This window comes from Arachis hypogaea, chromosome 14 (genome assembly GCF_003086295.3).
Source record: "Arachis hypogaea cultivar Tifrunner chromosome 14, arahy.Tifrunner.gnm2.J5K5, whole genome shotgun sequence".
In the NCBI taxonomy this organism is placed as follows: domain Eukaryota; kingdom Viridiplantae; phylum Streptophyta; class Magnoliopsida; order Fabales; family Fabaceae; genus Arachis; species Arachis hypogaea.
The window spans coordinates 2,934,827-2,961,921 of NC_092049.1; the positions used below are offsets into that span (position 1 = coordinate 2,934,827).

The 27,095-nt window shown below is 34.0% G+C and overlaps 2 protein-coding genes and 2 long non-coding RNA genes across 4 annotated transcripts; 2 read left to right on the forward strand and 2 right to left on the reverse strand.

The window, feature by feature from the left end:
* Positions 1-4,222: 4,222 nt before the first annotated feature.
* On the forward strand, positions 4,223-6,253 carry LOC114925118 (uncharacterized). Its single transcript, XR_003813314.2, has 3 exons — positions 4,223-4,822; positions 4,903-5,026; positions 5,107-6,253. It is a non-coding gene; the product is annotated as an uncharacterized lncRNA (long non-coding RNA).
* A 9,870-nt stretch (positions 6,254-16,123) lies between these two features.
* On the reverse strand, positions 16,124-18,177 carry LOC112740975 (uncharacterized). The gene is made up of 2 exons (XR_011870540.1): positions 17,833-18,177; positions 16,124-16,379 (listed from the first exon to the last, which is right to left on the reverse strand). It is a non-coding gene; the product is annotated as an uncharacterized lncRNA (long non-coding RNA).
* A 324-nt stretch (positions 18,178-18,501) lies between these two features.
* Positions 18,502-20,801, forward strand: LOC112740973 (serine/threonine-protein phosphatase 7 long form homolog). Its single transcript, XM_025789736.2, has 3 exons — positions 18,502-19,185; positions 19,271-19,358; positions 19,443-20,801. Exons 1-3 carry the CDS (start codon positions 18,629-18,631, stop codon positions 19,707-19,709), a joined length of 912 nt encoding a protein of 303 aa, XP_025645521.2. The 5' UTR covers positions 18,502-18,628; the 3' UTR covers positions 19,710-20,801.
* A 217-nt stretch (positions 20,802-21,018) lies between these two features.
* On the reverse strand, positions 21,019-23,508 carry LOC112740600 (uncharacterized). The gene is made up of 2 exons (XM_025789244.1): positions 22,981-23,508; positions 21,019-22,857 (listed from the first exon to the last, which is right to left on the reverse strand). Exons 1-2 carry the CDS (start codon positions 23,506-23,508, stop codon positions 21,019-21,021), a joined length of 2,367 nt encoding a protein of 788 aa, XP_025645029.1.
* Positions 23,509-27,095: the final 3,587 nt, after the last annotated feature.

Below are 27,095 nucleotides of genomic sequence, written 5' to 3' on the forward strand. Positions count from 1 at the left end.
ATATATATATATATATAATATAATATAATATAATATATTAGAACATAAATATTAAAGTGAAAAAATTCATAATATATCACTTCTAGATTCATAATAATATTCTTTTTTAATTATATATTTTTATTTTTTTATAAAATTATTCACATTCGTTATAAATCTAACAAAAATAAATATGAGGATGTTCATATAACAAATAAAGATTGAAATAATAGTATTCTTTTTTAATCATATATTTTTATTTTTTTTATAAAATTTTTCACAGTCCTTATGAATCTAACAAAAATAAATATGAGGATGTTGATATAACAAATAAAGATTGAAAGTAATTTTAAAAGAAAATAAAAAATATAATTAAAAAATAGTATTATTAATTTAGGAGTGACGTTATCATTATTTAAAAAAACATAAATAATTTTTTTTCATATATAATTGTATTTAGTATGTGTTTCGGTTTAAAAAACTTTGAGAAATTACATGTAAAAAAAAGTTTATATATATATGTATTTTGATTAATTAAATATTATTTTTATTTCAATAAAAAATATTTTTGTTTTTTTTTATTTGTAAATATTTAACAAAATTTAGTATTTACTTTAATAAGTGTATAATTAAAAATAGACAAGTTAAGAAAGAGTGTGTAGCTATTCCAGGTTTAACCTATCATTTTCACATTTTGCAATTGAATAACCGGTTTTTGGCACATAATTTGTATCAATGAGTTTGACCGGTCAACGGCGGTTCAAATACAGAAATGGTCTCAGAATAAATCCCTTAACCATGGACGAATTATTCATATTTGGTGTGCCTTGTTGCTTCTAATATCAGTAGTGCAATTAACCTTAAGAATGATATTGATCTTCATTATAGTTTGGCGAGAATATAAAAATTGAGCTAAGGCTAAAAATATGGATACAGTTTTTTACTATTAAGGGATTTATTATTAGACTGTGTGCATTTATTTTTATTTTAACACAAAATATTGTGAAGGAATGTGTTACAAGCACTAAGTCCAAAACACTAGCTTAAAGAGCTACCAGAGGCGTGAAAAAGACTATTAAAAATTAATAATTGAATTATGGGCAGTGCTATAGTGTTGAAACTAATATTTTTCAATAGGTGCTGAAATGAGCTGGCCACACTATATAATGAACGCATGTTGCTATTGGTGTGACAGGAGAAGCTGTTGGTGTGACAAGGGAAAATCAGGAAGTAAGTGAAAACATCAGAATACAGTAATTAGTCACGATAGTCATGATGGTGTCGGGTAATTAAATAAAAAAATTTGTATAAAGTGAGGTAGTTATAGATTGTTAATTTTTATTACAATTGGGTTTTTCCTTTTTTTTTTTGTTACTTTTTTGGTAAGTAGATAGACTACTAGACTGGGCTTACATTGTGTAGGAATTAGGAATGATCCAATATTTTGAAAATAAACATTTTAATACTAATACATTAACTAATACTCCTACATAAATTAATTAGCTTAGTTCATAAATTCAAGGAAAAAAAAAAACTTACTTCATAAATTCTTATTTAATAATAACTATGTTGTCTAGTCCAATTTATAATTTTCATCAAATTTCTAAATTTTGTTCTTATAATTAATACTACAACTATATAAATATCAAGGTGTTAAAAAGAGGAGCATATGGCATATATACTTACAAGCCATTCACGTTGACGTTGTCCTCGTAATCCTTCAAACACATTTAGTGTGTATAGTGTAATGGAAGTGCAATATGAAAATAAACGCAGCCATACAATGTGCTTGTATTGTTAGTGATGTCTATTTGTTATGTTTTATTTTTTATTTAATTAAATAAAAAATAAATATTTAAAACTAGTAATATGCAGTAAGTACGCAATATAAAAATAAACATAGTCATACAATGTGTTTATATTGCTAGTGATGTATATTTGGTTTTTGGAAAAAAAATTGTCTTATAATTTTAAAATTAATAAATATTAATTTAAAATTTAAAAAAATGAGTATGAATTAAATGATTTAAAAATAAGAACTTAAAAAAATAATTTTATAATTTAAAATAAAATTAATTAAATTGTGCTTCGTTAAATGAGTGAGAATGTTATTATTCAATTAACTGTATTAAATCATTGTTAACAGGTTGATTCAATGTGTATTAGAGGATAACCAATTTAAATTAGTAAAAAAATATTTTATAATATTAAAAAAATTAAAAATTTGATTTGTAAATATATTATTTCAGTTGATATTTTGAAAAATAAAATATTTAGTTTATTTGATAACAATTTAACCATTTATTATTAAATAAGAATTTATGAAGTAAGTTTTTTTTTTCCTTGAATTTATGAACTAAGCTAATTAATTTATGTAGGAGTATTAGTTAATGTATTAGTATTAAAATGTTTATTTTCAAAATATTGGATCATTCCTAATTCCTACACAATGTAAGCCCATTCTAGTAGTCTACCTACTTCCCAAAAAAGTAACAAAAAAAAAGGAAAAACCCAATTGTAATAAAAATTAACAATCTATAACCACCTCGCTTTATACAATTTTTTTTGTTTATTTATCCGACACCATACGGACTAATTACTGTATTCTGATGTTTCCACTTACTTCCTGATTTCCTCTTGTCACACCAACAGCTTCCCCTGTCACACCAACAACAACACGCGTTCATTATATAGCGTGGCCAGCTCATTTCAGCACCTGCTGAAAAATATTAGTTTCAGCACCATAGCACTACCTTTGAATTATTAGAGTTTAGATATGTAGAGATACTGTACCTTGCTAAACTCAATTTTATTTATTTTTAAGGTTAATAGATTAAGATTATTTAATTATAATTATTTTCATTGTAAACTTTTTTTTAAATCAAAACAATAAAACGAATTATTTAATCTTTTAAAAAATAATTATAAAAATATATTAGTCTTTTTATAAGAGTATTTAATCTTTATAACAATTTAATAAATTTTTCAAATACAAATAAAAAATAAATGATTATTACGCTACTTGATAATTTTATATTTATTTATTTTTTATATCATATTAATTTGGTACGTATATAAATTAATTAACGTATCAAAACAAGCACCAATAGATAATAGATATATATAGTACTGAATATTTGTTTTTTCACATCATTATTTATTAATTAAAAATATTATTATGGCTTTCAATATTCTATATTGAACTTTTAAAAATGCATGCTTTATAATAATAATAATAATAATAATAATAATAATTATAATAATAATAATAATAATAATAATAATAATAATAATGATAATAAATAATGCTTAATTTGAGAAGTTGAAGGCAAATTAGTAATGACAAATATCAATATCTAATAAAAAAAATTAAAAAAAAAAGTTAAGGATCATTATTGAAGAAGTTAGATAAACACAAATCAAATGTAATAACAAGTACATAGATATTATAATTTTATTATAAGATATCAAAAGCTACAACGTTTTCCCACAACACAAGTACGAAAATAAGAAAAGTAGAATACCCTATTAACTAAGATAGATTATTCCAAATATAAATTACATAAAGTTTTTCCAAAACAACTCCTAGATGATAATTATCGACATAGCTTATGATAATATTTAGTTGGTAACTCCAATACTAGGAAGATTAGGAGATGGAGGTTTTCGTTGTGGCTTGAGAGGAGTTCCATAAGGTATTGGTGCAGCCAATTTAGTTTTATTTATTAGAGTGGGACTAGGGTCATAATCAGCATAATCAGTTAGCATAATACGTCCATGATGATCAATTTCCTGAAATATTCATATTTAATAGTTAGCTACAATAATTACAGTAAGATATAAGATATAAATATAAATATTTTCATATATAATTATAGGTCATCATTTCAAATACAAAAAACACTTGCAAGATATATACAAATATAATTAGTTTTTCTTTATAAATTGAGAAAACCTTATATTCAATTAAACTTGTAAATTTATAAATCTGATAACTACGTTAACCTTCAAATGATTTTCCAAACATATAAAAAATAACAATACCTTTGATTTCCTGTTGATGGCAATTTGTGGTGTTGCAAGTCCACGGTTGGTAGTGAGCAAATCTATGATGGAATATTAAAATTCACTGTTATAAAAAATATTACTAAAATATTAAAAAAATATAACTTTAATTTTAGTAAATACTTTATAGGCATGATAATCACTATAAAAAAAATACCTAAACCTAATTTTCTATCCTAACCCTAACTAAACTACACTCACCTCACCCCACACCCACGGTTAGCCCACACAACTCACTACCCAGCTCACCAACACTCAAAACAAAGAAAAAAAAAGAGAGAGAAACGAAAGAAAGGGATGAGAGGAGAGGGGAGCTACGGTAAGGGAGAAGGGGGAAAAGAGGGAGAGAGCGACGGAGAGCTGCGCCCTGCCGCCGATCCGCCACCGAATTCACCGCCCAGCCGTCGTCACGTCACTACCCAGCCACCATGGCATCGCTGCCTGCTGCCGCCGAACCGATTATCGCGTTCTGCTGCACGCCGTCACGGAGGAAGACCAAAACCCAGGGAGAGGGCCGCGCGAGGAGAGGTCGACGTCGCCGTTCCCTGAAGCCCGTGTCGCCGTCGAGCTCAGATGAGAGAGGAAAGACCGAGCCTGAACCCCGACGAGCTGGGAAGAACCAGCGCCGCCGCTATGCCATCGTCGTGGACACCATCGCCGCCATTCGTGCCTCTGATTCGCACCGGTGTGACTTCTGTCGCCGTTAGGCTGTCCGCTGACGTCACCGCCGCCATAACCGCCGTTGCTGGTGACCGCCAGTGGAACCTTGATCGTCTTGGTAAGCATTTCGTTCCGGAACCTTTGAAATCAATATTCTGTTATGTTTGGCTAGAGATTCTGAGATCTTGGTTACCGTAGGGTCGAGCTCCGAGATTTGCATGTCGAATTTTTAGGTTGCCGTTGAACCACTGGAGTTTCTAGCCGTTGTCGAAGCTCCCGCCGAGTCAGTTCGGGATTGCGGCTGCTCAGTTCTGCTGTCACCGTAAGTGTACTCTATTTCGAACCCTCATCGTTAGTTTTTCGTTATGGGTTTTAAGATTTTCACGATATTAATGTTTTTAGGAATTAGAAATTGAGTTTGTATGTCACGATTGAGGCTGTTCTGCTATTGAGAAAGTAAGCGGAGCTGAGGTTTTGGTTGCTGTTGATTCTGGGCTGAGAGAAAAGAGTTCAGTTGACATGTTTGGATTATGGTTTCGCTTACCGAGGTAGGGGTTTTTATAAAACTAATTTATTTTAAAGTGGAATTGTTATAAATTGATATGACGAGCAAAATGCTTTTCTGGTGATTATGCAAGTCCTATGCATTGTTTGGTTTATCTTAGATGAATATGGTTGTCTGCTTGACTGAGATAATGTCTAATTTTATTGAAATTGAGATTTCTGATTGGTTTGGCTTGAAATGATTTTTGATATTTAAAGTTCTGAGTTTTGTTTATTGGAAACTGATTTGGTCTTGAATCCTTTGGAAAGGAGTTGAGGATTGGTTTGGTTGGGACCCAAAAGGGTGGCAAAGTCCAAGTTTTAGGGGATATGCTGCCGAATTTTCATAAAAATCTAGATTTTGTTTTAAAATGTGATTTAGAAAAAGATTTGGACTTGAGAGGTTCTACGAATTGGTTCTTGATTTATTAAGAAATTGGTGTTTTGAGCTTAAACTGTTTAATAAAAGTTTATGTTTCCCGATTGATTTAAATATGAAGGGGCCTATGTTTTGAAGTTTGGTTAAAGAAGTACCTTTGGGTGAGTTTAGCGGAATTTGAAAGAATTGAACTTGATTAATTAATTTCGTGTTGCTCTTAAAGTATTCTTTAAGTTCGACTTTAAGTTCGACTAAACAATTCTGAGCTTTTGGGAGAGTTTCTGATTTAAGAATGAAAAGAAATTGGTTTTTTTTTTCACTTAAATAATTTTGATTTTGAAACTGGTTTAGAACTCTTGGCTTACATACTTTGGTTTTGATTTTAAATCTTTACTTTAATTTATCTCAACTTAAGCAACTATGATTCCGAGAATTTCTGAAGAGTTTAAGAAATGAGGCAGGTTATTCTTCCCTAAAGTCTTGAGTCCTTGCCAAGGTTGTTGATTAATAACTCTTGATTTCAAAGGGATGGAGCGAATGATTTGAAAATGAGTGATTTTGAGTATTTCAGAAGAGATTTTGAATCTGGCTTGGTTATGAAGTTGTTTGAAAGTTTTGAAAAGAAAATTTACTTAAGAAAAGTGGTTCTTGGCAAGATGTGAACTGAATACGTTTGTGATTTGAAAGCGGGTCAAGAATAATTTTTGAAATAAGATTTTGAGTCTGATTGACTGTGGATGTTATTGAGAATATGATGAGGCCTGGCAAGGATGGTGGTATAGTCCCGCTTGCTCAGTGCATAAACCGTTATGCAGGGATGGTGGTTTTGTCCCGCCTGCAGTGAGGATGGTGGTTTTGTCCCGCTCACATATTGATAAATTATTTGGCAAGGACGGTGGTTTAAATCCCGCTTGCGTGTTCCGGGCAAGGATGGTGATTTAGTCCCGCTTGCTTGTGGAACCTACGGATAAGGATGGTGGTTGAATCCCGCTTATCCAAGTCGGGTCTGGCAACATAACCGACGCGTGAGTTCATGGCCAATAGGACAGGTATGCATCATATGCATTTATATGACATTGTTTGGGTATGCATATTATAATTGGTTTGCCTATGTGAATAGTTATGTTAATTGCTAATTGCTCTACTTGATATAACTGCTTGATTATGTTTGAACCTTCTTACTTGTGTTTGTGGCTGAGAATTGGTTGGATTGTGATGAATTGGTTATTGATTGAGCTGCTTGGGCCTAGGGCCGTGGTTGATTATGAGATGGGCTGAGTGCTGTGTTTGGTTGTGTTTTCGGTTTAGAAAAGTATGAAAAACCAAACTGGTTCAGCATAGACTTAATGAACCTATGCTTGGAACAGTTTGGTCATTCATGCTGTCTAGGGAAAAACTTAAAAAAAAAAGAGCTTTTGGATTTCTGAGAAATTAACAGCTTTCCCTTTTAGAAAGGATTTCGGATTTTGAATATTAAATCTTTGGTTTTGAAAAGAAGCATAAGGCGGTTATTAATCACTATACATTAAAAACGGTTTTATTTTTGTATCTTATTATAGCAATTCTGTAACCCTATAGTGAGAACCCTTTCGAGGACGATGTTCTCACTCCCCTACAGGTTTTTCCCTTTTCAAGATATGGGCGACGGAGTTTCAGGAGAGTTATATTTATTTTCTGTTTATTCGACATTATTTTGTATTATCTTAGTTTTATGTTTCGCTCGCCTTTAATTTTGCAAGTCTTCACAAGAGGGATAGGATTTTGATTATGTAATGCTTGTAATATTAATAATATGTAGATATATGTATATGTATCTTTTGTAAGTATTATGGTTTGTTTTGTAAATGTGGTTGTATGTTATCAGATAAGAAGCCTCTTGAGCGGTTATACGGTTTAATTTTTTTAAACAGGCTCATATTTTAGTATTAAATATTTTAAAAGTCATCGTAATACCCGAACTATCAGAGTAGCGCAGCCGGAAGCGTGACATTTTGATAGTTAGGGTGTTACAGTAAACCTGTGATGGCATTTAAAATTGTAAAAAACAATTACATTATATAGTAATACATGCATTTTGAAGATTCTAATATTTTTTTTTCTTATAAAATAAAAGATGAAGTGTCTAATGAAAATAAAAGATATATAGAAAAAGTGAAAGATGGTGCAAGAATTGAAGAAAAGTGGCTAAAACTTATATAATTATATGATTATAAATCTTTTTCTTTTTTTTATTTATCTTTTAAATGCGTACAAATTAAATAGAGGAATTTTTAGGAAGGAAATGATACTAACCAGCAAACAAAAAAGTTAAATGATAAATAATTTTTTTTTAAAAATAAATTGTAGTAGAACAATGCTTCTTTTCCATGCTCTTTTTTTTTGCATTTACCAATGTTCATATTTTGCTTCATATGCCCTTCTAAAATTAAAATCTATTATGCCTTTCAATATAATAATTAGGGCTGGGCAAAAAAATCTAGATTTTGGATTTTAAATCAAATCTAAATTAAATTATTTAAAAAAAAATTTTAAATACAAAAAAATTCAAACCAAATTGAATCTCTTTTTTAATTTGGTTTTTTAATCCAAATCATTTAAACAATTTAAATCTAAATTTAAATTCATATCTAAATTAAAATCTAAAATTAAAAAAAAAATCCTAATCTAAGACTGAATTGGTGAAAAAAATATGCCAACACTACTACAATAACTATAACTACTCTTACAATAATAAGAATAACAATCAGAATAAAAGTGATGATGGTCGCCCGTGTTTATGTTCAAGTTTGAGGAGGACGAGGATTTTTAGATCAGCATATATAAATTGTAATTTTTCTTTTGCACAAATTAGTGAAATTTTACATGAAATAAATTGTTGATGAAGGAAATATGCTTGTTATTATTTTTTCTAATGTTTGGCGGTGCGCGTTCTAATTGTTCAACAAAATGAGTGAATGAGAACGTGTTAGTTAGGATTGGAGTTTAATTGTTTTCATTTGGTAGCCAACTAAGCTTGTTTGCATGAGGATAAATCATTACTAATTACAGCAAGATTGGTTGAATAGTCTAATCAATATTCAATTGTTAAGTCCAATTCATTCAATTGTTAACATTAGTTAACATCACAAGATATTGATGGTGTTATTTTCAACAAAAGTAGAAAAAAAAAAAAGAAAATTAGAAACGTATTTGCTAATTTTCAAATGGTGATTTTGATGATCAACACCCACTTAATCAATTATTAAGCAAGTTCGTCTTTAGAATTGTAAAAAATTGAAAAAAATAAAAATAAAAACTCATCTTGAAAGAGACCATATGTGAATTTGTCAAATTTTTGATGAAGAAAAAAAAGTTCTAGTGACCTGTAAAGGTTGATGTTTAAGGGTTGTTTTCTTAGGGAGATTTTTTGATGATATCCTTTTAATGTTTTGAAAATGATTAAATATTATATAAATTAATTATTGTTATTAGATTTATAAAAAATAAATTTTAGTTGTAATGAACATATATAGTTTAAAAAGACTTTAGTATTAATTTTTTATTAAAAAAATTATAATTTGAAAATTGGATTTTTAAATACTAGTTTTAAAACTAAATTTTTGGTTAAAAAATCGAATTTTAAATTTGAATATTAAAAAACCAAATAAAAAACCGATTTATATATAAAAACTGGATTTAAATATCAAAACCGATTTGAAATTGGTTTTTATTTTTTCAGTTTAGAATTAGTTTTTCTTTTTAATCCGATTCTAGTTTTATTTTATGAACCATAAAATTGATTCTAAAATGAATGCAATTTAAATTTTTGAAAATTCAAACCATGCCCACCCCTAATAATAATATTAATGTTAAAGCTTTAGATTAACTTCAAATTTGCATGATATAATAATTTATACAAAGAAAGAAACGATAATAATGGTGAAATTAAATGGGTTGCGGTCACGTTAACAAAAAAACTAAAAAAAAAAGGAATTAGTTGTGATCACTAATTAAAAAAGATTCTCCCTCTTTCACTCATGTTTATTATATGCACATTATCATGGCATGCGTTAATGTGAAATAGAGGCATATAATATAAATATAATTAAGAAGATAAGATGATGAACTTTCAATAACCACATGTATGCATTCCCATAACATTTTGTATTTGCTATTTTCGTTTTTGAAAAATATTAGATAAATTAATCTAACTCTAACTAATTTTTTATTTTTTACACTTAATATATTGGACCTTGGCATTTTTTTTCCTTTCAAGATTTTCAAATAGCCAGTTTTTTTAACTTATTAATTATATTACTATTTAAAATGCTATTTTTTAAAAAGTTATAATTTCAAAATTTTGAGAAATATTTTAAGAAAATTTGTAAGAAGAATTTTTTTTTCGGTCTCAATTAAATTTATGTGATAATTTTAAAAATATTTGGAACTAATTCATTATATAGTAGTAGTTAACATCAAGGTTCTGAAAACTGAAAATCGGTCATTTAGCTGGTCTAATTGATGCTAGAAACCGATTTGTAAAAAACCAGAAAAAATCAGACGAATCGATGATTAACCGATGAATCGTTTGAACTGTCTAGATTTTTTAGCATTTCGGTTCGCTACACTATATATTAAGGGAAAAAAACAAAGAAAGCAAATCTCTCTCGGTTCTCTCTCACACACGAAGGAAATCCTATCAAGAGCTGCAGCCACCTTCAAGCTCCAGAACGCATGTCAACCCTCGCCACTGTCGCTCATGCACGTTTGCTTCTCGTCAACATTTTTCTGCTTTGTCTCTGTTCTCCCTCTCTCTTTCTCGTAGCTCAGTCACGGTCACCGTTGGTAAGCCTCCATCCCTCAACTGCTTCTTCAATTTATTTTTGGGAGTTAATTACTATTTTTCTAGATTTAATTATGTTGATGGTTGATTTTTTTCTGGATTAATTAGTTATTTTCTGAGTTAATTTTCTTCGTTGTTCATTGTTGTTAACAGAGCTAGATTGTTGGTGTTTTGTTCTGACCTCTGGTTAATTATTCTGTAATTCTGAATTTGCTTAATATAAATTTGATATAAGTTCAATTTTGGATTCTGGATTTTGAATGCTATATAGAATTGATACAATTTTGGGACTCTGGATTTTGAATGCTACATTAACTTTTGCTTAATATAATTCTGGATTTTGAATGCTGTATGAATTGATATAATCCGAGACAAATATTTTCTCAGTTAGTTCTTTTCTTATACAGAGCCATACAATGCATATGATGTATCAAGTTGTTGCTAGAGAATTGAATTAAAATTCAGTTTCTGTTCAAAGTATTGCTTCTGCTACTTTTTGTTCTATTATTTTAAATCCTTATATTTCATTTGTGACAACAGCATAAAAAATGGTCCTTTAATAATCAATTTTCTGTTCATCAAGAACCAATTTATGTTTTTGTGATTTAATTTTATGGAGAAATATAACAGATTAATAGTGAAAAGACAATTAAATGTCTTATATATCTTTGGAACTAATTTGACCAATTTAGTAATATATAAATTGATAATCAATTTGATGTCAAATGCATATTCGACGGACCAAATAAACTTTGATTATTTGAAGGGCTTACTCATGTTTTGAGCTTAACTCCTTTTGTTTATTTATTCATTCTTTTTACATGTATTACCTTGATGTTATGTATGACATTGGGACATAATGGTTTGTTGTTGCATTGCAATCACAATTAAAGAACATAGCTTATTATACTTGTGTTAGAATGAGAAATTTGTCATCTTTAATTTTAAGGGTTAATGATGCTTGCCATAGAAAAGTTTCATTGTGATTATTTTGACTGCAAACTTAATTTTGGCTGCAAATTTTATATATAAAAGTGCATAAAATTCTAACATCGTTACCAAACATAAGTTTATTAATTAAACCGGTTCAACTATGGTTCGACCTTGGTTGAACCATTAAATCACTGAATCAATCACTTGATCGGTTTAATGATCGGTCCGGTTCTCACAATCTTGGTTAAGATAGTTAAAATTTTTTACTTAACAATTTTATAGGTTAACAATTTTGAAAATATCTAGCTCTTATCAATGTCTAATTTAATGAAATAGCACAAACAAATAAATAAACAATAAATAAAGACATAAAACTAAAAAAAACTAATAAAAAAGGGCTATGTGTCAAGAGAACCGATAACAATTTATCACAATTATGAGATGAGAGAGTAACATACGAGTTAAACTCAACAATTTATTACAAGCAAAATCATGTAGGGAGCGACGTAATAACTCAAAACGAAAACAGAAACAAAGTTACTTGCATTTTGGATAACATGTAGCACACGAAAGGTATTGGGGAGGAGGCTTACTCATTGTAAAATTCTGTGCTTTCTAAAAAAATACTGGTAGAAAGAATTACTGGTTCCAAGTCCAAAAAATGAAAAGATAAAGAAAAGCTTTCTTAAAAAATGAAAAAGAAAATAGGAATAAATGTTATAATTAAAAAATAATTAAAACAAGAAATATAATTAAACAATCATAATGTACAAAGAATAGAATCTTTAAAATATCTTAAAAAATGAAAAAGAAAACAGGAATAAATGTTATAATTAAAAAATAATTAAAAATATAACTAAACAATCATAATTTACAAAGAATAGAATCTTCAAAATATCTTAACAATTAAAACAAAAAATATAAATAAACAATTATAAGAGATAGAGAATAGAATTTTAAAATTGTAGATATATTATTTTAGATATGCTTCTAAGAAAGTCATATTATAGTTTCCCTATCCTGTCTTCTATTGTGTAAGTACAAATAATTGGTTCAGTAAAAAAGAACATAAAAAATAAGAATAAAAAAGGAGGACAAGAAGAGTCAGACAAAATAAAAAGGAACCAAAAATGCTAGCATGTGAAATATATATATCTTTTGCTTCATAAGTTGTAGTCCCAACAGAAAAAAAAAAACTATTAGTCAACTATTTTGAATTTATTGTTCTTCTTCTCAACACATAGATACACTATAGTATTTGTTTGGATGAGGTTCTAAGAAAAGATCTTTTTTGAATTATCTTTTTTTAAAAGACCTTATGAAAAAGTAAAATAATTTTATGTTTGGGTATCTCATGCAAAAAGATATTTTTATCTATCAATTATGTTTGGGTATAACAATATAAAAGTATTTTTTTTGTTTATTTATAATATGAAAAACATCTATTTTTTTAAAGAAAAAGATTTAAAAAAAAGATGTAAATTATACCCTCTTGTTGCTTGAAGGTGTGAACATCAGTCCTTAGCTTGGTCAGCCTCTTTGGTGAAAAAAAAATTAGTCAAGAATCTGTTGACCACATTGTTCATCGACATTGAGTCTAAGGTCCTTAGGCTCTGTAAAGTTGCTTCTTCCTAGCTCCACCCCAACTCTTGGGGTTTTTTTTTGAGAATTTATCCACTCCTCTACCGTGAACTCGACGTCCCTCCTTCTATTATAGTTTTATTTTCGAGCTTCTTTGCCACCCATTTCTGACTTGCCATGTTGCTGCTGAATTCTCTAGCACAAGTGTGTTCGGGGGTATAGGTCTTTATCTGGTAACTCTTCAATTGAGTATTCCATGCACAATATATAAGCCATGGACAAGGTGAACCACTAGCAATCCCACTATTGGACCCATTTTCTGCTCCATTTTCATTCACAACATCAGTAGTTTCTGTCCTATTGTTGGATTGGACAGCATCACTTTCTTTATTAGTTTGGGCATCTCCATTAACGTTTTCACTAGCATCACCTCCTTCAGTAGTCTTGTTCTCCACATTAACATTCTCCTCAATTTCATTCTGCTCATTTTTATCCTTTCCATTTGCATCCTCCATATTTTCTTCTTTTTGATTCTTTGATTTTCTAGGTTTCTTAATCCTCACAACATCATACTCATAGTCACACCTAACTCTCCTTTGGTCATTCTTTATGTATCTTATCTTTCTCCCTTCATATATCACATGGTCCTTTAAAGCATTCTTGAACGTTTTGATAGTTGGAAATTCCATCCCCAATTCAAAATAAACTTCACCAAATCCATCCCCTTCATTGAACTGTGAAAATTTATATCTCTCCCGCTCATCCTCAGAACTCTCAGGAGTTAATAATATCTCTGACTCGTAGTTAAATGCAGGTTCTTCTATCTCCTCTTCACACTCTTCATCCTTTTCATCCTCTTCATTAACATTAATGCCATGAACTCCAACACCAGGCTTAGCAGATCTTGTTGTAGTACTACTAGGCCTACCAGCCTCACTTGTCCCACCAGCAACACTAGGCCTTGCAGAACCACTTGGCCCAACACCAATTGACCCATAACCAATTGGCCTAGCAGTAGCACTAAGCCTAGCAACACCACTTGGGCCAGCAACAATAGATCCATCTTTATTCCTCCCATATGTTGGAACACTAGCCTTCTTGCTACTCAATTGATTCTTCTTTGTAGTTAGAGTCCTACTTTTAATATCCTTGTTTGTCTTCTTCTTCCATATATCTCCTTTATGGTCTGTTTTTTCTTCACACCCAACAATCTTCTTTCTTATTACCACACACCCATCTTCACTACTATTAGATTGATCACACTCAAAATTAAGGTCTTCATTCTCAAGTGGAGCTAACATTATTGGATGATCAAAGTATAACTCAAATTCTGGACTCTCTTTGTTCTTCTCTTTATACATACGTAACTCATTAATTTGAGCATCTCCTTCAATGGGATGTAATCTAGACTCAAGCTCAGAGGCAGAAGAATAAAACCAATACATAGCTTTGTAATCATGATACCCCAACCCTTTGAATAGAGTTTTCAAATCAAAGAAACATAGCAAGTCGATGTCCATTTCAAGAAATTTGTCTACTTTTCCATCAATATATAGTAGCACACCCTTATTATTTCGCACAGAGTGATCTCCATGGTAAAAAATAGGAACCACAAAATATTCCATCTAACAATAGAATTAAAATAGACTAGCATTAACAAAATTAAAATTACAAACTCAAATATACCATTATTGAACATGATGTATTATTCTAACAAAAATAAACCTATACAGACTAAACATTATTATAATTCACAAGTTTTTACCATTATTAAACCCTAATCATCCAATAAAATTAATGGATTAATCAAGTAAAGTATCATTGTATCCTATAAATTATCCTAACAAAGATTATGTACTCACCTGTTGCAAATGTGATGAGTATTCAGTGAAAACCTCGTTGCTATCGTGGCATCCATCGCAACGCTTTGTGAGATTCGAAGACAATGGAAGTAATTGACGGTTGTGACGATGTTGAACGAAGTTCTAATGTTGACGGTGATAGGGTGATGTGAGAGATGAAGTTACAGGGGTACAGGATTTTTAGGGCAATTTACTTAAATAAATAGAATAGCAAAATCCTTTACCTAAATGTGCAAAACTGATTGTTGTTACCTGCATGTGCAAAAACCCATTTCTATGTAATCCGTGGCAACCCACCACGGTTTCCAAACGTGCATAAACCGTGGCAGGTCCCAGCGGTTTATGGGCAAAAACTATTGAGTGTAAACCGTGGTAAGTCACCACGGTTTACGAAGGAGGCATGGCATTCATAAACCGTGGTAAGTCACCACGGTTTATGAGGAAAGTGGATTGCATATAAAACCTGGTAACCCACCGCGGTTTATGTGTGTGTAGCTATATAAGTAATCCGCTGAAGGCTGGGACGGATCATTTGGGACAGCACAAAAAAAAGGAAGGTGTTGTTGTGTTGAGAGGATTTGGGAAAACTTTGGAGGTGTGAAGGAGGAGTGGGTGGTGGAGTCAATGGAGGGTGAGGATCGCTTGTACCGACTAAATGGCGTCGCTCACGTGGCAAGATATATCGACGAAGAGGTTAGTTACTATTATTGTTATTATTATTGTTATTAAGATTCATACTAATATAACAATTGATATTATTAGGAATATTGTTAGTAAAAATATTTTATTATGTTTATTTGTATTGTTATTCTGATTAATGTTATTTATATAAATGTTGATATTATTATGGTTACTGTCAATCAAAATGTGAGGCGTTTATTAATATTGTCTACGTAAATGTTAATATTATTATCGGTATTGATAGTAATGCATATTTTATTATGCTTATTTATTTTGTTATTCTGGTTAATAGTATTTTTGTAAAATATTTTATTATAAATGTTAATATTTTATTGAGAAATATTTTTTTCTTTATTTATATTGTTATCATGAGTGCATAGTATTCGTAGCTTCATTGTTTATTACACAATAAGAGAATCAATGAATTTAATGTGACGATTCTACTAATTTTTACCAAAATTATGTTTGGTGTTGTTTGCAAGGTTCTGAAAACCGAACCGGTCATCGAACCGTTTTAGTTATTGGTTTACTGGTTTATAGGTTCAACCGGTTTGACCGTGGTTGAACCGAAAAAACCGTTTTATAATAAAATAATAAATAAAATATAAATAAACACACTAAAACATAATTATAGTCTAATATAAATTTTAAAATATCATCCAAATTAAAAGTACTACATAAACCAAAATGTTATAATCTCATTCAAATACATACTCAAAAATCAAATAACAAAAACAACCAACCAAACATAAAATGACAACATCTAAGTTTATCATCAATCATCAAAATCCGCTATAACTTGCTGCAGTTTTGCTACATTAATCCCTCACTTATGTAAACCCTTGTGGCTTGCGAGACTTGTTTGTGGATATGCCTAACAGAACAACCAGAGGAGATGAGAGGCCTTGTTATGAATGCCAATAATGAAATGAATTGAGTAGGTTTAACATGACAGGTTTAACATGGCAAGAGTAGGTTTATCATGGCAAATTTTCATCTTCCACTCAATGAACAATTTATTAAATCAACAACAGCAAAACACAATATAAAAGTCAAAAGGTCAAGAACAACACCAAAACAATAATTTATCAAATTAACAAGTTAATAAGATCAATCAAAACTGGAAATTAAAATAGCAAGAACAATATTCAATTATTTATTCAATCACTATATCACTATATCAGTTCACACTTCACAGTTCACAAAAAAAACTATATCACTATATCACCATTTCAGTTCACGGTTGAATTACTTGAATCAGAGTTCGCATAGCTTCACTACATACATGTTCTCACTACAATTACTCTTGTTAAAAGTTAAAACCCCTTCTTTGTCATAGATTTTATTAGGGCTGTTTAGTTCGATTAAGCATATACTGTAAGTTTCTCTAGATCTATGTAACAAGCATGTAGGTTATATAAGTATCCTCGGATATTATTTCTCTAAGTATATGTAACAAGCATGTAGGTTATATAAGGGGATAAGTATCCCCGTTTATTATTTCTTTTTCAAATCTGTCGATTGTAATTCCATGTCTGATTATAAATTTCAATTTCAGTTTCAATTCTATGTCTTTATATTTATGTAACTGTTCTATTAAAATCCAATTTGGTTGATCGAGTTCTCATCAGATTAGGGGAAAGATTAATTGAATTTTAGTAACCATGATATTAAAGAGAAGCAATTTGACCACATATCAGATATCACTATAAAAGAGACAATGGTTGCAGAAGGAGAGACAGACAAAGACAGCGAGAGAAGCAAGTATGTATACCTCAAAATTCAACAAAGTAGCAAGACCTCTTCTGCAATTAAGCTCATCGTAATCACTGAGCTAAACTTTCTCAAAACATAACAATTATCAAAATTTATCACAATCTAAACTCATATCTAACAAATAGCTCAAAACTCCAGGCCATCAACACATACCAACACAGGCAACAAAGATCAAACAAATCATCAAATTGCTGTGTGTAATAGTAACAATGCATGTTGCAATTGCTCAGATACATTCTTTTAACTTTGACAAAAACTTCATTCAACTCAAGAGAGGGATAATAAATCTTGAATCTTCCTCAGCAAATCCAAATCAGCCATAACAGTAATACTAAATTGTACCTTCTGATTTGGCAACTAATAAAAAAACCAGAACAAAAAGTTCAAAGTAAAAAAAATAAAATTAACAACCCAACCAAAGAACAAATCAGAATCAACAATAGGGAGGACGACGGAAGAATAAAAATAAATCAGAATCAAACCAACAATCAGAATAAAAAAGTTCAGAATAAAAACAGATCAGAATCAAAATCAAACAGAGGCTCAATTACAGATTCAAATGCAAGGAAGGATGACGGCGCTGGAAACGGAGAGCTGGCGACGGTGGAACAAAGCTTCGCGACGGAGGCAGGAGACGAACCCGGCGACTATGCTTCCACTGCTGAGAGTCTGAAACGTTAGCTGAGTGAGGGACTGAGTGAGCTTCGAAGCTCCAACCAGCGACGGCGTCAGGAGTAGTCCGGCGGCTGAACGAAAAGGAGGGACTGAGCTCGCCGACGTTGAGAGGAACGGTTAGCTCGAGGGTGATGGGAAGGACGAGGGAGGGTCTGTTGCTGCGCCGTTGGAGAGAGTGTTGGAGTGAGTTAGGGTTGGTAACGGGTAAGGTTGGGGTTACTGAGTGCTAAACGACGCGTTTTGAGAGTTTTTGGGCAAAGTGAAAAAAACCGGCCGGGTCCCGGTTCGGTTCGACTGACCGGTTACCGGCCGGTTTAGCGGTTCAACAACGGTTTTCATTTTTTTCGGTTTTAGCATATAACCGAATCGTATTTCTCATCGGTTTGCGGTTCAACCGGTTCGACCGGCCGGTTCGAACCGGTTTTCAGAACATTGGTTGTTTGTAATGGTTGTTTGTTAAGGGATTTTGTTACCCATGTTTTGCAGCCTAGTAGGGTTATTAGCGCCATTAGGAGGCAGCAGAATATGCCCTTACATGACCGGATTATACAGTATCTGGAGACTGCGGGCTTGTATCATCTGGCTAGGCTAAACAGTCAGTGGTTCTGGGTTGATGAGTCTCTCCTTAGCGCATTTATTTAGCGGTGGCGTCCGGAGACGCACACGTTCCACATGCCGTTTGGTGAGTGCACCATTACTTTACAGGATGTCGCGTATCAGCTGGGTTTGCCGATTGATGGTGCGCCCGTTAGTGGGTACTTGACTGAGTTTGAGAATCTGATGGAACACGGTAGGCCAGCATGGGTGTGGTTCCGGGAGTTGTTCGGGGAGTTACCTCCACAGAGTAAACTCAAGCAGATGACAGTGTGCTACACATGGTTCCACGAGAGGTTCCGGGTTCTCCTTGCAGATGCTACTGATGAGACCGTGCGTGTATACGCACGTGCTTATATCCTGATGCTGTTGTCGTCTCAGCTGTTTGCGGACAAGAACGCAAACCGGGTCCACCTTCGCTGGTTGCCTTATTTGGCATCATTGGACGACTTGGGCAGATATAGCTGGGGCTCGGCTGCACTGGCCTGGTTGTATAGGTGTCTTTGTCGTGGTACAAACAGGAACGTCGTTAACTTGGCTGGGCCGCTACAGCTATTACAGTCTTGGATTTTCTGGAGGTTTCCCACTCTCAGGCCCACTGGTTTTGACCGGTTCGGGTTTCCTCTTGCTTCCAGGTAGGGTTTAGTATTTTCCGTTCATAAATTGTAAAAACAGCATCTGTTATTCTTTGTTTTGACATCATTTCAATTAAAATTGTAGGTGGGCTGAGTTTGTGCCGAGGAACGATGCAGGGGCACAGAGATTAGTTTCCGCACGCCTTGCACTGGATCGACTGCGTGTCCACGATGTGAGTCATTTATTTATTGCTGATACTAGAACTAGTTTTTCTTAAATGTCATTGTCTCATGAAACTCTTACTGTTTTGATACAGTTTGTGTGGGAGCCTTATTCTTCTGTTGATGTTGCTGCTGTTATTCATCCGGAGATACTAGCTGACGAGCACCGAAGGCTATGGACGGCCGTCACTAGCCTGATATATTTTGCTGTGATCGAGTGGCACCAGGTCGATAGGGTTCTACCCCAGTTCAGCGGTGTTCAGCATCTCCCACAGCTAGTTCTGAACATAGATTGGCTACATGCGAAGGATGATAGGGGTGGGGACCGGTGGTTTCCCACGTATTATCAGGAGTGGCACTAGCATTGGGAGAACAGGCTTCAGTCATTCATATGGGTCGATCGAGTCCTCGACCCCGGACCATCAGCAGAGTACCTGGAGTGGTGGTGCCATGTGGCGCACAGGTTCCTATCCCCAGATGTAGCATTTCAGGATCCGAGGCCGATTGTCTTGACTGAGGAGGCGCGTCACAGAGGGTCGTCCCAGGCACCTCCTAGAGAGCACGTTTATGACAGACCAGATAACAGACGAGTCGATCGGCGTCGCCGTGTAGGGACTCGGACCACCGATCGCGAGTGGAGGGAGTTTGCCGACCGTTTGGAGGAGGACGTTCCTGCAGCTGAGCCTGGGGATGCAGTGGACTACCGTGTTCCTCGACGTAGAGGCAGACGGCCACCTGCGCGGCCTAACCGTCGAGGTGCGCGTGACGGAGGACCATCCGAGCAGGGTGACGGCACTCATCACGTGCCCGTTGAGGAGGTAATTGGATCAGCATCAGCTATGGATCAGCCGACGTTCGACGTGGGTACTAGCTCTCAGCTGTTTGGGAACGTGACCCCACATGCTTTCGCTGAGTTTACTACCGCGGCTGTCGGGATGGACATTGATGATCCCGTTACTGAGTCCGAGTTCTACAGGGACATAGCAGACATGCTTAGGGATGATGATGATACCCATTATAGGCCACAGATGCCTGAGGAGCATGTCCAGTTTGCTGATCAGCAGCCACCGAGTGACGATGTTCAGGCTCAGTTGCCAGTTGACCTCAACGAGCCTGCAGTATCTCCGTCTGACCCATGGTTTGCGTTAGGAGGGACACATGCCTCTGCTTTCAGCGCGGTTCCCGCACAGCCCTCAGCAGCAGCGGCAGATCACAGACCGAGGCGGGTGAGGCGTCCTCCTTTGTGTGGCACCGGAGGTCACCTGCTTGGCCAGTTCGACGATGATGACAGTGACACCATTGAGGATTCTGATTAGTTTTGTTATATGTTCCCGTCCGGTAGGACCTTTGTTAGTTCATGTATTTAGCATGCTAGTATGTACTTATGGCTTTCAGACTTATGTTAAATGTTAATTTTCTTTTGACCAAGCAGTTTAACCGGTTTCAGCTTCTTTTATATGTAGTTCTACGGTTTATTTTATAATGCACAATATGAACGATACCAAAGTGGTTTAATCAAACAGGTAAAATAGCAGGAATTTATTCATAAGAAATTTTTGCATTAAAGAAACATGTTGACAGTCACAGACTTAACCAACCATACGTTACTAAGATTATCTAGACCCTGAAACAACTAAAACAGCATAGACGGCATTTTACACGACATGAGATCTACGCATCCCCTCCACCACTTTGTCTTCGCTGGTGACAGTTCCTCCGCGTATGCCCAGGCTGACGACATAGCCCACAACGCTTCGGCTGGTTCGACTGAGACTGATCCATACTTCCACGGATCCTGGTAGCCTTTGGACGACCTTCCTTTGCACGCCGCATATTGGGGTCAGGAATGATGGTAGGCCCAGCATATGGAGGCCATAGTCCTTCAGGGATAGGTGGGAGAAACCCCTGCTTGTAAACGTTGAACACCTCACTCATACGATACACCTCGTGAACATATGACGCCCAGTTAAGCCGGAAGTAGGCGCAACACGCAATGGCGTGGCAACAAGGATAATGCAGCGCCTGAAAGTGGCCACAGTCGCATCGGTGATCTTTAAGGGAAACTCTATAGCTACCCAGCGAGAAGCTCCCGGTTGGTGTTGTCTCCGCGACGGTGTACTCGGACTGATGCCTGTCGTATAATGTCACAGTGAAGCACCTAGAGTCTCTTAGGTTCCGATCAATAGCCTTGACCAATGCCTGACAGAATTCATGCCCAGATCCAAGTTGTGCCTCTGCTGTCTGTCCCCGTAGCACAAAGAGTTGAGCAAGCCTCCCATAGGTTGACTTAACCAACGATGTAACCGGCAGGTTGCGAGTCCCCTTTAGCACGGAGTTCACACATTCATTGATGTTTGTGGTCATGTGCCCGAACCGTCGACCAGCATCCTCATGTTGGGTCCATTTGTCATACTCCATCCAGTTGGCCCAGTCACACATTGCTGGATTCTCAGTCCGCATGATGTCAAACCAGTAGTAAAACTCAGCCTCAGTCTTTGCGTACGCAGCATTCACCAACATCCTCCTTGAGTCCTTACCTTTGAACGTTAGGGCAAAATTCGCAGCCACATGCCGAATACAGTAGGCCCGGAAAGCCCGAGGAGGCAGCCACCCAGTCTCAGGTGCCTCAAGCACTGCCTTGATCCCATTATGCCTGTCAGAGATAACAAGGATACCCTCCTGAGGAGTCACATGCTCTCGGAGATTGGACAAGAAGAATGACCACGACTCTGCATTTTCGCCCTCCACAAGGGCAAATGCTATCGGGAGGATGTTTGAGTTCCTGTCCTGAGCTATCGCCAACAGCAGCGTCCCTCCATACTTCCCATACAAGTGGGTACCATCAATACTGACGAGGGGCTTGCAATGCCGGAATGCCTCGATACAGAGTGGAAATGTCCAGAAAAGCCGGTGAAAGTACACCGTCGACTCATCAACCCCACCACCAATCCGAACAGGAGACGTCTTCAGCACCGTGATTGTTCCCGGCATTGTCGCCTGGACCCCTAGCATCCAACGTGGCAACTCCGCGTAAGACTCCTCCCAATCTCCATATATTTGTGCCACTGCCTTCTGCTTAGCCATCCAAACCTTCCTGTAACTAGGCCTGAAACCGTAATCGGCTTCTGTCGCTTGTTGAAGTACCTTTACCGTAACCGCAGCATCTGCCCTAACCATAGGAAGAATCCTCGAACAGATAACGTGGTAATCCAGCTGACGGTGATCACTTGAAATAGAAGTTGCGAGGCATGTGTGTGGCCCGTTGTACCTCCTAACCTCCCAAGTGCCCTTTCGTGCACGAAGCGCTACACGAATCAACCAACTACAACCCTTGCCGAATTCCTTGCATTTTCCATGATACTTCAAATGATCTGATTCGATGACTCTGTACTCAACACCTCGCCGGATGCTATAGTCCTTGACACTCAGCACAGCTTCATCTTTACTCTGAAATGATTGCCCAATCTGAAATTCTGTAGAAGATCCCCCTACTGTGTTACCACCGTCTTCCTGTTGACCAAGAGCATCCAAGTTTAGTGTGGAGAAGTGTGGAGGGTATTAATGAGAACCAGAACTTGAAGGCCGATGCTGCGCATGTGGATCGCCACCTGTGTCATCGTTGCTGTCACCTACGATATCAACAGGCTCCTGGTCAGACTCATCGTCACGCATTGCATTCTCTACTTGATCAGGTCCACCAAAGTCTTCGATATAAGGTACCAGGCCACCACCGGTGCCCACAACGTGGGGAGGCTCAATGACTGCTGCATTCTCCAAAGGTACAGAACCAACAACCTCCGTTCGGTTTAAATCAGCTGCAAACGAAGGTGATTGAACCGGCGGAAGATACGGTCTGACCGCATGCATCGAACTAGATGCACCACCCGCGGCAGTTGGGCTAGGAACTGGAGCGGATGCCCCAGAACTGTCGACACCAACCTCCAACTTCGCGAACAACTCATGAATTTTGATCTCCAGAAAACTCCTTACACAGTAGAACAAAACCCTAATATCTTCATCAGCCTTAACCGCAAAGGTTTCAAAATGAACACCGGTCGAGACAACCGCCATGGGAATCTTGTAGAATAGTTTCTTCACCCACTTGCTACCCAACACGCCAAGCTTCTCCAAGATGCTGTTCTTCAAATCTGACAAACTCATCGACGAACGGATAAAAATACTCAGTGGTTCTCTGTCGGTAAACTTCACACCATGGCTTTTGCTTTTTTTTATTTTCCCAGAGCAATGCACTAAGGCAAGAAAACTCTCTTCCTCACTAGCCATTATGAGAATGATCTCTTATGGATCTTGAATCACCCACATATATATAGAGTTCCCGTAATTGTAAACCGTGGGAACCTACAAGGTTTTCTGACCATTATTTATCCTACATAAACCGTTGTAACCCACAAGGGTTTATGACCAGCACATTTTTCTCATAAACCGTGGTGACTTACCACGGTTTACACTCAATAGTTTTTGCCCCTAAACCGTTGGGACCTGCCACGGTTTATGCACGTTTGGAAACCGTGGTGGGTTGCCACGGATTACATAAAAATGAGTTTTTGCACATGCAGGTAACAACAATCCGTTTTGTACATTTAGGTAAAGGATTCTGCCATTTTATTTAAATAAGTAAATTGCCTGAATTTTTATGTAAAATCGAGAGTGAATTATGGGGTTTCATGTCTTTTAGAGAGGATAAAGACATATGGAGTAATAGAGGGAAAGAAGGGGTGAGAATTGGGCGTAACAAGCCCAGGGACTGTTCTGTCCTCTTTGCACACGTGAACACTTAACGGCTACGTGCGCGAGTTAACGTGCCAAGTCAGCAATTTTCATTGATGAGTCACGCTGGAAAATAGACTGGGGACTGATATGTCTAACGGAAGAAAATGATGGGATTAATCTGTGTATTAATTTTTCTTGGGGACTAAAATGTCCGCTTTTAAAATTTTTAGGAACTGAATTGGGTAATTACTCTTAATTTTTTAAATTATTATTAATTAATAATTATTTATATTTTATTTTTTTAAAATATAAAATTAATAATTATTAATTACAACTATTTATAATTGACTTAATGATTAGAAATTATTTATCTATTTTTTTTGTAGATTATTTTTTTATACTATTAAAGATGTGAGATAAGAATTAATGATGTAATTTAAAAATGATAATGATAAAAAATGGCAAAAATAGCAATTTTTTATTTTTCTCTATTACATATCATGTTTTTATTTATTTTTTATTATAGATTTTAATTAACATATATTTTTAAACATGTTAAATTTATAAATTAAAATTTTTATTAAAAATATACTAATTTAAATTTTTAATGTATTTATTTTATAATCATTAAATTAAAGTATTTAAAATTCTTTTACTAATAATTATTAAATTAAATTAAAGTATTTAAGACATATGTTAGTGTTTCGAGGGTTACCTGAAACATTGATTTGGATCTGAACGTGAGCAAGAGATTCAGATGCTTAAATTAGTAAGGATTTTAAGCAGATTTTTAGTAGAGTAGACGTGAGTTATACCTGGGTTCAGTGTATTTATAATAGAGCTATTAACCACCTTTGTTAGAGTAATTCTATTTTTTTTTATAGATAATTATTCCTTTTATCTTGGAAGTCTATCAAGATTTTTCTTCTTAGTAAATCTTTTGTCTTGTTGAGCCTAACTTTATTTATTGGACCACGATATGAATAGTTAATTAAAGTAAAAATTCATATAGTTGTTTTGATGTGAAATTAATAATTAAAAATTATTAGATCATAATTTAATTAAATTTATCAAATTATTTAACGATTCTAAACTATCCATTTTATCTAACGACAATTACATCTTTATCATTAGGTAAACCCATTATAAACAATAATCTTTATTTTTTACTAAAAAAATACTTTGCAATATTATTTTAGTACTTATATTATATCTGGCACTTTCCTTTTTTTTTTTCAGGAACAATTACTTAATAGAAATAATATAATTATTATTATATAGGTTTTTCATAAAGCGGAAAGAGAAAACATTTAGAAAAAGTTTCCTTTTTTGTTTTCTTGAAGAGTAATAGAAAGCAAGCATTGTTTGTCCATTGGAATTTTTCGCTGCATTTTCCAATATTTTCTTTTAAGGTGAATTCTATTGAGCGTGATTTTTTTTATATGTGTAGAATTATGTTAGTATTACTAAAAATTGATAAGTGTCTCTTTTAAGAGATTATTTCTGTCAAAAACAGTAGAAATAACAATTTGTACTGGGCATTGTTCAATTTTCATCACGTGAATGAATTGAGATTAATAATGGATAATTATCATAATAACACTGAGTGAGATTAAATTTAATGATGGACTATTATTGGATGTTGGACTTAGTCATTAATGGGTCTTGGATATTTTTGCAAGAAAGCTTTGAAGACAATAGAAAGAGGCTTTTCAGAATTTTATTGTGGGGGCATTAAGATTAAAGTTGCAATAGGGTTTATGGCCTCTAATATGTAATTTGAGACCTAAACTCTATTGCAACTTTAATCTTACTTTCAAAAATTTCAAAACTAAATACTAAGCCCACACAATAAATTTTCAAAAATTCTTTTTCTATTGTTTTTAAAGCCTTCTTGCAAAAACATCCAAGGCTCATCAATAACTAAGTTCAACACCCGATAACATTCCATCGTTAACTTTAATTTTACTCAGTGTCATTATGATAATTATCTATTGTTAATCTCAATTTTTTCAGGTGATGAAAGTTGAACAACACCTGCACAAGCTGTCATTTTTATTGTTTTTGACAAAAATAATCTCTTGAAAGAGACACTTATTAATTTTTAGTAGTGCCAACATTATTTTACACATATAAAAAAAAAATCATACTCTACATGATAGAATTTACTTTCTTTTAATAATCTCTCACTCAAACGGTCAAACCTATTGCCTTCAATCGTTTAACTCTTCACCACCTTCTCTTTTTATATTATTGTATCACTTATATGTAGTATTGTGTAATTTATTTATAAATGATCTTTTTGTGTTGTTGACAATTTTCTGTACTTGGTTCATCACAACTAAGTATTTATTTGGCTTTGAGATCAAACAAATGTCAATTAAATGCTTGAATTCACTTTTTTTTGTATGGGTATAAGACATGTCTTGAGATGATTCAAGATGTCAGTTTATATCATGTTATAGATTGTATTGAAAATTTGAAATTGTTCTAACTTTGCTTATCAACTGGCCAATTTATTATCTAGGATTGCTGATTGTGCTTTTAGCGACAATTTTAGTATAATAAAAATTTTACCGTCATTTTTTTTCATTTATTTCACATTTTTTTAAAAATAAATACATCAGACAAAACAGGAAAATGCCTCTTTTCTCAAGTGTCATCTCATCTAAATATCTAATCTAATCATATTTGACCGTATGACTTCACTCACTAACTTATCCCTATCCGATGGCTGTTTCAAACTCTTATTTTTATTCTATGATGGCCTTTTCTACGCCTTCAATTGAAATTGAATTAGAAATTGGATATGCAAATTTCACCCTACACTTCATGGATGCGCAATCCCATCCTCTTTGCATACAGGATATAAATTGAAAATGAGTTACGCAAACATTGATAATTAATTTAGTAGATGATTTTTATTGGATACATAACTTTTTTTTCTAATTAAAAATATTAAAATAAACTACTAAAATTGTCCTTAATTTTTAAAAAGCTCAACAAAAATAATTAGA

Bases quoted from the DNA above. Each gene is read 5' to 3' on its own strand.
- LOC112740973 (XM_025789736.2), top strand. From the start codon at position 18,629: ATGCCGTTTGGTGAGTGCACCATTACTTTACAGGATGTCGCGTATCAG. The intron at 19,186-19,270 runs GTAGGGTTTAGT...TTAAAATTGTAG, and splicing joins GGGTTTCCTCTTGCTTCCAG to GTGGGCTGAGTTTGTGCCGA. The intron at 19,359-19,442 runs GTGAGTCATTTA...GTTTTGATACAG, and splicing joins ATCGACTGCGTGTCCACGAT to TTTGTGTGGGAGCCTTATTC.
- LOC112740600 (XM_025789244.1), bottom strand. From the start codon at position 23,508: ATGAGTTTGTCAGATTTGAAGAACAGCATCTTGGAGAAGCTTGGCGTG. The intron at 22,858-22,980 runs GTAGGTGACAGC...CTTGGTCAACAG, and splicing joins ACCAGGAGCCTGTTGATATC to GAAGACGGTGGTAACACAGT.